Below are 10,981 nucleotides of genomic sequence, written 5' to 3'. Positions count from 1 at the left end.
CTCGGAGCCGGGCGCCGGGCCCCCGCCGGCCCGCCCAGCTGCCCGCCCGAGCTGCCCGCCTGCGCCACTCGCCCTGTGGCCTTTGTCCCCAAGGCCTGCGAGGGCAGGGTTTTTCCGTGCCGAACCGGTGGCCGGCAGCTGGTCCGTGTGCCTACCGTGAGTAGATGCCCGTGTTTATTATATACACGAATACTGTCAGTATTTATTGCAAACACCCGCTTCTTAGAGAAAGGGAAAAGTATTTCCCCTTTTAGGAAACTAGTTTCGGCCATATGTTCCGCATACAGTTAGATTTCGATCAGTACACATTAGTGGGAACTAATGTTATCCCACATGCCTTTAATATTTTTCTTCCTTGGCAAAATAATTTTAAATTCACCAGTATTAATTTCCCCTGAACGGTGCTGAACGCGCCGAGGTGTATTGTGTCCATTTCTGCCTCTTGGGAAATCCTATTTTCACTTGCAGAAGCACGGAACTCTAGCCTCTTCGTTTCTCGACTGAATTTTTTTGGGTCACAATTTTGATCGCTCTGTATTTGCATTACCCAGCTCCCAAAGAGCAGTCTTCGTCAGGGAGGGGCGGGAATAAAGTTACTTATGTGAAATAAAGTTACTTAGGGGAAAAACCTCAGTGGTCCGTGGAAAACGTTCCCTCTGAAAGAAGGGAGTGCTAGAAAATAAAGTAATTTTCCTCGCCTTAATTCCCGAAGGGAAAGGATCCAGCCGCATTTTCAGACTCGGAAAAAAAGTCCATTGCTACGCGGGCGAAGCAACGGGAACGACCGCAAACGAAAAACGCGGTGGCTGAGGATTTTAAACCCTCGACCCCAGCCCGCTCCTCGGGTGGAGGGACGCCGCTCGCCTTAGGTTTCTTGGCTGTCACCATCACGAGCACTGCCGTCTTTTCTCGCTCCCTTTCCTCTCCCACTCCTTCTGTCGCCCCGCAATGAAATCTCGCCAGCTCCTCGCCCACCCCGGCTTCGCTCCGCGCCCGCCGCACCCACGCGCGGGCGGCGGGCACGGGCGCGGGGCGGGGCCGCGGCCGCGCGGGCCAATCGGAGCGGCGGCCGCGGGGCGGGCGCCCAATGGGCGGCGCGGGCGGCGCGGCGGGCGCTGATATCGCGGCGGGCGGCGCGGCGGGGCGGACAGCGCGGCTGATAGCGCGGCGCGCCGGATAGATAGCGCGGCGGGCCCAGCTCGGTGCCATCGCCGGCCCCAGCTCGGTGCCATCGCCAGCCCCAGCTCGGTGCCAACACCGGCCCCGGTGCGGTCAGCGCGCACCCACAGACACGCACCGCACGGCCGCCCCGCCGCGCAGCCAACCCCCCGACGGCGCAGCGTCCCGGCTGTCGGGGAGCCTTAAGCCCCAGGTGCGGGGATCGGGAGTTTCTTGTCTCCGGCCGGTCTGGGGTAGCGGCCCTTGCGAACTGCGGGGAGCTGAGGGGCTGCGTGCTTCCTGGACCACCTGTCTTTGGTAAGTGTGGTGTGCAGCAGCAAGGACAGAGAGGTCGTGTTGGAGCAGGTGAGGTCGGAAGATGCAACTTCCGCAGGGAGCTCTAGGAGCTCATACTACCTTTGGTTGCTGGAGCGGACAGCGGCGATGTGTGAAGTTCGGCTGTCCGCTGCCTGTCTCTCAAGCTTGAACGCAGCTGGCAGGAGGGTTCTCAGGATCCTGTAATAAGCAGGACCCTGTTGAGACCGGACAGAGCCGTAGCGCTGCAGCGCGGGGCATTTCCCTGGGACGGTTCCTCCCGCATCCTTCGCTGCAGGAGACGCGCTCCTGCCTGCGGCGGACTAGCGGAGTTCCCCGCAAGCTGCGCCGGGAGGGAAGGGGGGCAGAGAGGGAGGCGTCCGTCGTGGCTAAACTGGGCCTCTCTCGGGTCGTGCGCAAGAGACCCGAGGGGATGGTAAGGGAAAGACGACATGCCAGGCGGGCTCTGCCGCGATTTCCCGACTGGCACGCATCTCGGCAGGGTGCAGGCGGGCACCTCGGAAGCCGGGCGTGCTGCGGCTGCCGTTCCACCGCGGGGGCTGGAGGTCTGACCCCTCTCTTGCAGCTGTGCCGCCGAAGAGCTATGGCTGAGGAACGCGCTGGCGCCGACTGGGAGATCGACGTGGAGAGCCTGGAAGGGGAGCCGGACGAGGCACCCAGCGCTCCGCGCGGCAGCACCGGCCCAGAGGAGGAAGAAGAGGAGGAGGAAGGCGAGGAGGCAGCGGCGGCCCCGCGGCGGGGCGAACCGCGGAAGCTGAGCCGCACGCCCAAGTGCGCCCGGTGCCGCAACCACGGCGTGGTGTCGTGCCTGAAGGGACACAAGCGGTTCTGCCGCTGGCGCGACTGCCAGTGTGCCAATTGCCTGCTGGTGGTGGAGCGGCAGCGCGTCATGGCCGCCCAGGTGGCGCTCCGGCGGCAGCAGGCCACCGAGGTGAGGGGCACGGGACGCGGCGGGACGGGACGGGACGGGCGGCCCCGGTCTGACCGCGCCCTCCGATCGCTCTCCTAGGACAAGAAGGGGCTGACGGGGAAGCAGGCAAGTCTGGAGCGCAAAGCCGTCTACCAGAGGCACGTCCGAGCGCCCAGCCTCTTGGCAAAGAGCATCCTGGAAGGTAAGAGCATCCCCTGCCCCTCCACGGCTTCCCTCGGCCCCGCAGCACGGCTGGCAGGGGGGAAACCCCGCTGTGCCCCAGGAAGACCCGCACCTCCCGTTCGAGGCGTGAAATGCAGCGTCCTTTCCCGAATTAGGCGTTAAAGCGCGCCTCGCTACCAGCGCCGGGCGACGGAGGCTCCTGCCTTTCGAGGTGGGAGTCGATGCGGCAGAATTTCAGTTCCTTGCCCCCTCTGCCCAGAATAATGCCTGAAATGCTAGCAACGGTAGTTTGAAATTTGAGAGTTACTGTTACAAGCTGGCAGTCTTTTTACATGGTTCCCCAGCAGCTCAGGGTAATTTATTCACAGCGCACTTTATTCGCTGGCATTTTAATCAGCAAAAGAGTAAAGAGATTAATTTTTTCTTTTTATCTGAATGCCTAACACAGCAGTACTGTTTGCAACATTATCAATTATAAGATCTGAAAAATAAGGTGCTTAATTTTTTCACTGTCGAAAATATTAACCGTAGAAGAATTATCTTTTAAAGATTGTTATTTCAGTGAAAGGGTGTATTTCTTTCCTCGGTCCCGTTTGGGACTGTGCACACATTTATTCCTATGTTTGGTTTAATTACTTTCCATACCATATCCCTATAAATAATTGTACTTCTCAATTCAATTTTTTTTTCTGAAATAGAAAGCTCTTTTCTTTGTCTGTTCAAACTCAATTAATATTTAATCCTTTTAAAAACCTCTAATTTATGTCTACAGTTCTTTTTTAAAAAAAATTTTCTGTATTCTTTCCTCTAATTTATTATAACTATCTTTTTCTTTTCTCCTAGTTCTCCTTGGGATTTTCTACCATCTCTAGCAATGTGTACATAGTGATTCATCTTTAGAAAATAGAAAAGACACCAGCTGTAGATATAGGTATCTTCCTTGGAAAAGGGGAAACGTGTATGAGAGGAATGGGGGTGAAAACAGGTAAAATCCTGTTCTCCTAACTCATGTAAATACTTCCATTAATTCAATGGAATTACTTGTCTGGGTAGAGCAAACAGGATTGGATCCTATCGATTATATTAAATTAAGCCAGGTAGCTTGGTAATTGAATGCACTGGACACGGAATTTCTATGGTTTATTGAAGTTCTAGTTCATAAGAAATAAAATATTTGAATGCTTTCCATATGTGTTAAAAGTGAATGGGTATCTCTCTCCTTAAGCCTCATTGATGGAATACCAATCCTAATACACAATAGGGATTTGCCTTTTTTTTTTTTTTTTTTTTTTTCTTTTCTCCCTCCTCAATCTGTTTGTCTGGAATTGCTTTTTTAAAAACTACTAATCAGCTAGCTTTGATGGATACTAAACATGTCAAAAAAGAAGGGCTTGCTTATCTGCACTGAGGAACTGACTGTGCCTGATCACTAAGCCTCTGTGTCATGGTGACTTCTGTAGGAGCTGATGGTGACCAGGGTCTGTGGCAAGCGCACAGTGCTTGGTGGGACTGGCTCATGAAGCTGTTTTACAAACACAACTTTAATGTTTCAGTGGCCTAATTCCTAATGCTGCTTTGTTGTTTTAGGTTACCGTCCTATTCCAACAGACTCTTACCTGGGAGGGAATTCACCCTTGCCACCTCCTGTAAGTGACAGGATGAGAAAGAGACGGGCTTTTGCTGATAAGGAGTTGGAGAACATTATGTTAGAGAGGGAGTATAAAGAGAGAGATATGATGGAAGCTACACAAGCAGCTGCCCTTTTTCTCCCTAACCGTATGGTGCGTGGAGCTGAATACAATTCGTATAAAACAGCCTTCAACACTACTCAAGCTGATAATCCAAATAAGGAATTTTCTGATTTTTTACCAACCTGCCTTGACCTAACAATGCAGTATTCAGGACCTAGCAACATGGAACTAATTTCTTCTAATGTCAGTGTAGCTACTACCTACAGGCAGTATCCCCTGCCTTCTAGGTTCTTAGTGTGGCCAAAATGTGGCCCCATTAGTGATGCTCTCCTCTACCAGCAATGCCTTTTAAATGCTACTGCTGTCCAAGCTCTCAAACCTGGGACAGGTTGGGATGCCAGGGTCTCACAAAGTCAGGACTGTCCAAACACTGAGCATGACCTTATGCCTCCAAAAATGGAAAATTCATTCGTTCTGACTCACACGCGAGACATTCAGCAGTCACGTAATGAAATACTGTGCCTCCATCAGGAAACTCGTGAGAGGTCAGCTTTCTCTCCTCCAAAAAGGACTTTCTCCCAGATTTCTGATAAGGGTTCTCTGACTCCTCAGGAGCAGGCATTAAGCAAGATCAGCAAAAACAGTTCCAAACCCCCTCCACCTCTCAAGTACAGTGCATTTCAGTCACTGTTCCATCAGACATTTCCTGACACTCCAACAGCAGAGTTAAGAATGTCATTTGTGAAGGAGACTTTTGAAGATACTTCTAAGAAATTCAGGGAGTGTACTCTTAAAGAGAATCAAAAATACAAGTTTACTGTAGACAAATCCACAAAAGACTTCTTTGGGGCAAAACAGGCCACAACAAAATTTTCAACAACTGAGCCACTGTCATTTTCAGTTGAATCCATCCTTAAACGACCTTCTTCTGCTGCTACTAATGTCTCTGAATGAATGAACTTTACCTTCAGAGTAGAGAAGCTTTCTAAGCTTTGCTTTCTGCAGAATTGCTCCTGCCTGCAATTTTAAAGATTTTTAAAGAGGATTTTCTGCAGTAAATGGTAATGATTTCTTTTATTTCAAAATGATGTACATAAATATGCATGTTTTCTGAAAACAAATTTAATTTTTTAAAATTGAAACTGCATGTACAGATTGTAAAGTGTTTTTATTTTAAGCAGCCCTTCAAACCATTCAATAAAATGAGTTTACTTACAAACATAGACTGATCTCTGTCATGTCTCTAGCACCTTGCAGGCAAGTATGCCCTACTTTCAAATGCACTTTTTGTTTTATCTGCCATTATAAATGTACTTACTACTTAAGTTGCTGGGGTAAGCAGTCATTTCTCCTTTGAACCTCCAGCAGTTATGAGAAGAGGTAACAACAGTTCATGTAGGCTAGTGTGAATTCACTATACTTCTTATTTATATAAGTGAGGTTTGGATCAGATTCCATATGCCTTTCTTATTCTGAAGGGGGAGTGCAGGCCAGCACAAAAGACTAGTCTATTCCACACCTCTCTATAAAACTTCAGTTACTAAAGCGGGAGAGTTACTAGATTGATTTTCAGGGGAATAGTTTCAGGGAGCCTTTGATAAAAAGTCAGCATTTTTTGAAGTTCAGTTTTTAAATAAAAGTTTGCTTTTTAGAATCAGTTTTTATATTTTTTAATGTTCAATTCACTTTACTTCAAATTTCTACCCCCTTGAATACTTCCTTCTGAGAACATTTCACTTTTGACCAGCAAAAGCCTGAAATTATTGTTTTTTGTAGTAAAAACATAATTGTAATTTGTCATTGAAATTACCCCCAAGCTGTAAAAATGGCACATAGACTCATTATGCTAACGAGAAATCAAATAATGGTCCCTCAGTTTTTTAATCCCATGTCAGTGTGTAGGGGTAGAAAATAAAGATAGAAATAAAAGAGAATATCCAACAGAAATTACCTGAGAACTGAAATTGCCTCAGGGTTATGGGAAAAAGGCTTTGCTAGATCTCATTTTGACAGAGGTTGAAGCTTTCTAAATTGGTGACTTTGTAAGTCACCTATATATTGCTGCCAGCACATCTAATAGTGTTAACAGGCAATCCATTAGTTACTTTCCCTTCTTAACATATTAATCCTGCGCACAGTGCTCATCCAGTTGAAAGGAGTTGTTTGTTCTTAATTTTCATGGTCTTCTAAGGATAATTTCTGCTTGGTATTTGTGAGCAGAATGTAATTTTTTCGAATTTTATTACACTCTCTGCACAGGTTAAGTGCTTGTTTTGCCTGTGAATTCCAGATTCTGTAACTAAGTAGTCTCTCTAAGTGTTTAGTGTTACTGTTGGGAGTGGTGTTGCAGAACACCAGGACCCTTTTGGTGTACCGGAGGAATCATCTGTCCAGAGTGCTTTTCTAAGCCAGTTTGTTAAAGCAACAGACAGGTTAGAGAAAACATAATTTACATAATGTGTGCATTTTTACATAACACATCTTACATAGCTCATCAAAATTTTGTCAGGAATGTTAAAAAAGTTGTAATTTAAAAGCACCTCGGGCACTGGCTAAAGTTTCATTTTTCAAATGAAATATTTCCTTATGGAAAAGTAGGTTTCAAATACAGTGAGAGACTTCTAATTTTTTCAAAGTCTGTCCTTTATCCAGTTGCCATTAGAGGGAGTTTTAACTTGCTTGAGCTGAATCTGTTTGTGAATCTGTTTAGCAGTCAGATCAAGTTAAACAGCTTTTATCTGCAATAAATGGAGAGATATTCCTCATAATTCATATTTGTTTTCTTTCACCACTGTTTCCTCCTTTGGCTTTGTTGAACATTAAATGTTAGAAAGGAGTTTTACTTAAGCAGGACTTCCTTTGTTTTGAAAAATATGATTTGTTTTGGTTTTTGAGCTGCTGGTATAAACTAGGATCACAGATGAAAGAAAGTTCAACAATCTACATACTGAACCAATATCAGATACTGGAATTAGTCCCACATAAATATTTTTTCTGCCTGACAATTTGTGCATCTAACATTGTTAGTTTTACATCTGAAATATTTTTCCAGGCAATCACTTGTCTTTATTCACCTCCTAATAAAAAAGACCAGAAAGCAAAAGCCCTCTGACAGACTGGTACCTCTTCACCCTTTTAAGAAAAAAACCAAACTGAAAAAATTCAAACCCTGAACATATACTAAGCATTTGTATTTATAAGTGTATATTAATATTTGTATGTACACACATATAATGGTTTAACCCCAGATGGCAAGTATACACCACGCAGCTGCTTTCTCCCCCACTCTCTCAACAGTGGAGAGAAGAATCAGAAAAAAGCCTGCAAAACTTGGGTTGAGATAAGAATAATTTAATAGTTGAAACAAAATAAAATAACAGTAACAACACCAACTACTATTCTGTAATAGTTGTAATGTCACAGCAATGAAAAGGAGAGAGGCAGAAGAATAAAACTGAAGAGGGACAAATGATGCAGACTACAATTGCTTAGCACCCACTGACTGATACGCAGCCCACCCCCCAGCAAAAATCAGCCACTGGGCATGGCATTCTGTGGTGTGGAATGGCCCTTTGGCAGTGTGGGTCAGCCACCCAGGCCATGTGCCCTCACAGATTCTGGTGTGTCTGCTCCGTGCCAGAGCATGAGACACTGAAAAGTCCTTGACTTTGGGGAAGAACTACTGAGCAAAAACTAAAACATTGGTGTGTTATCAACATTATTCTCATACTAAAATCAAAACAGAACACTGTACCAGCTACTGAGAAGAAAATTAACTCTATCCCCCACACAAACCTGGCACAGTACATTGTTATGTATATGTATACATGTCTCAGAATTTTTACTCAAATCCTGGTCATCAGGAGATGAGTGACATTTCTACTACTATTTGAAAAAATTGAGATGAGACTTGGACAAATTGCTTTGATAACAAACAATTGTCACTGGAGTCAGCATTTCTTACAGTCACTTGCTCGTGTCTTGCTACAGTTCCATTATATTACCCTGTACTTTTTTTCCTTTTCTTTCCTAGACCCTGAGCTCTACTCATTCATCTTGAAAGCTTGTTGCATCCCCAAGTTTTTTCCTTTTCTTTATTAAAATGTGTATAAAGTCTATTTGTCATGGGGAGGATGGTTAGAAGCTTGAGCGAGAAAGCATATACTTAGCATGTGATTTTCCTCACACAGTTTTACACTGGTTGTATAGCACTCTTTAAGCCATAAGCTTCTCTAGAGCAGAAGTAGCCAAGTGTCTACATCTGCTGATGCAGCTGTGAAAATTCATGGAAAAGAGGAGAAGGCATTGCTCTGAAATTGTCTAGCACTTACTGTAAGCCACTGTCTTGCTGGCAGTAAGTCAGCTGGTAAAATATCTTATGGTCCCCTATACTCTGCTTCTTCAATACAATTTCTGTGGCATTTTTGGGTATGTGGATGCCTGTATCTCCTGTACAGTTCAACTGGTTTGAGTACACAATTCACATTTGTGCTGTAGTTATTGGTGTCAGGCTACATTTCTCTTCTTATGCCCTTCTGGCTTCTACTTCACATCTTTTTTTCATGTGATGGTACAACATACCTCTTGGGAAGTTCCACTTTTGGGGTTTGGACAGGAGGCCAAAAACCTCTGCTGGCTGTGGAGCACAAAAGAGCTGTGGGAAGTACAATTATTCACTAGGTCTCCAAAAAATATGCCTGGGAGATGGCATAATCAGAGTCAACCCACTACTTGTTGGAAGTATGGGCCCTCTACACGCATGCTGAGATAAATTTTTTATATGTGTGTAGAGGTGTACAAATGTAGACAACTAGAGAAATTCAGAATTAGTAGCACCCCAGGCAGTACCTGGCTTATTGCCTGGACTTACTCCCCTGGCCAGGGGAAAGCTGCCTCTTTTTGCCCTGGCATCTTTTGTATAAAAGCAATCCTTGAATGCTCAGTCCTGGAGCTTGACTTCAAATTTTTGAAGTGGACTCCTGAAAGTGGATGGCAGTACCCTTCCTTGGCAAGGAAAGCACTTAATCTCAATATTGGTGGTGCAGATGTTAGGCTGCCCTGGCGAGGTAAAGGCAAAGCAACAACTTCCTGTAGTGCTTGGGCAGGAATAGGTTCACTGGGAGAAGAGGTAGATTGACAGCTGCTGCACTAACAGTGCTTGTTCCTCATGAAAACTGAGCACAGGAAAATTGCAGTGGGCTGTGGAAGGTGGGGCTAGAGCCTGCTCAATAGATTGGGTTACCAGCTTTGTCTCAGGTATTGGCTTTACAGAGGTGACTGCACAAGCATTGATATCTTAACAAAGTTTGTCTCAAAATTGTCCATTGTTTTAGATGTCTTTGAAGCTGCAAGTTGAGATGATGGGCTTGAGGAAGATACAGGCAAAATATCTGGATAACCAGAAACAAGTCACACAGCTAGTGTGAAATCATCAGCTGGAATGTCTTTGCATTCTGGCCTGAGAATAAAATAGCTTTATGCTTGTCTTTGTGCTATGACAAAGACCTCTCCAAGTTTTGCAGTCTGAGCTCCTCATCTCCTTGTGGTCATAAAAGAAAGTCACTTTTTGGCCAACTGTGAAGGAGCAAGTCTTAGTACAGTTAACAGCTCTGGAGCTTGGACATTAAACAGATCCCAGCTGTTATTGTTCTGGAATTTGACACTGCCTCAATTTCTTTATTTTATGTGTAAAACAGGAAGGTATGTTCTCATTTTAATTCGACAACTTGTTTGCATGACCAAGCCTTTCAATTTCTGTAACAAACACTTTCCATTCAGCTGACCTTGATGTGAAAGCTGGCACCAGGAGCCATTGCCCATGAGGTATGAGATTCCCCCTGTGTTGCTGAGTTTCTCCTCTGACTTTCTGCTAGTTGAACAGAATAAGGTACACATAATGCCTCCTTTAACTCAGATAGTGGTGGACAGCTATTTTCTGTTTGCTTGAATTGAAACCTGGACAAACCATGTCTTATGCAAGAAGGGGTGCTGGGGAAGCATGTGGAAACCAGTGTCAGGAATGTCACTGTGACTGGGGAGACAGGAACCAGTTGGTGTTTTACGGGAGGAAGCATCCTGCTTTGTCAGGATCCATCCCTGTACGGGCCACCAATTGTTTGCATTGGTGTTTGGCACCAATTGACAGTGGAAGGGAACTGTCACCATTGGTTTATTATCTTACTGTAAGGCTTTCATACCTTCTCTCTGTGAGTTCTCACAGGCATCTCCTCGCAACACTGACTCCTTTTCTCTCTCTTCCACATGTCCAGCTGACTTCTACCTGCCCCTAACATGAACACCTGACCCTTTCTGTCCCTAGCAGTGCATACTGACCCTTACTGTCCCTTAACATGAACACCTGACCCTTTCTGTCCCTGGCAGCACATACTGACCCTGACTGTCCCTAACATGAACACCTGACCCTTACTCCTCACAGCAGCATAGCCAACTGACTCCAACCCTCTCTCAACCAGCTAATCCACTCTTTTATAACACCCATCCTTATTGAACACAGCTGTGCCCTGCTAAGAGTAGGCCTGTTCCTACCCTTTGGTGATTAGTACAGCGGCAACTCCTCAGGGGCGAGATTGCCTTCAGCAATATCTATTGTCCTACAATCCATCCTCCCACTTTTCTTAAACAGAACTTCCACAGTAACCAACAGAAAAAAAAGGAGTGGTTCCTCATATTCAGTTATATTGAG

General features: G+C 45.7%; 1 protein-coding gene across 1 annotated transcript; it reads left to right on the top strand.

The window, feature by feature from the left end:
* Positions 1–1,145: 1,145 nt before the first annotated feature.
* DMRT2 (doublesex and mab-3 related transcription factor 2) lies at positions 1,146–5,501 on the top strand. The gene is made up of 4 exons (XM_077790335.2): positions 1,146–1,476; positions 2,060–2,425; positions 2,504–2,606; positions 4,175–5,501. The coding sequence occupies exons 2-4, from the start codon at positions 2,078–2,080 to the stop codon at positions 5,230–5,232; spliced, it is 1,509 nt and encodes a 502-aa protein (XP_077646461.1). The 5' UTR covers positions 1,146–1,476; positions 2,060–2,077; the 3' UTR covers positions 5,233–5,501.
* The last annotated feature ends 5,480 nt before the right edge of the window (positions 5,502–10,981 follow it).

Source organism: Lonchura striata, chromosome Z (genome assembly GCF_050655825.1).
Source record: "Lonchura striata isolate lonStrDom1 chromosome Z, ASM5065582v1, whole genome shotgun sequence".
Classification (NCBI taxonomy): domain Eukaryota; kingdom Metazoa; phylum Chordata; class Aves; order Passeriformes; family Estrildidae; genus Lonchura; species Lonchura striata.
Note: the sequence above shows the minus strand (reverse complement) of the source record. Positions and strands in the feature narration are given on the sequence as shown.

Bases quoted from the DNA above. Each gene is read 5' to 3' on its own strand.
- DMRT2 (XM_077790335.2), top strand. From the start codon at position 2,078: ATGGCTGAGGAACGCGCTGGCGCCGACTGGGAGATCGACGTGGAGAGC. The intron at 2,426-2,503 runs GTGAGGGGCACG...TCGCTCTCCTAG, and splicing joins GGCGGCAGCAGGCCACCGAG to GACAAGAAGGGGCTGACGGG. The intron at 2,607-4,174 runs GTAAGAGCATCC...TTGTTGTTTTAG, and splicing joins GGCAAAGAGCATCCTGGAAG to GTTACCGTCCTATTCCAACA.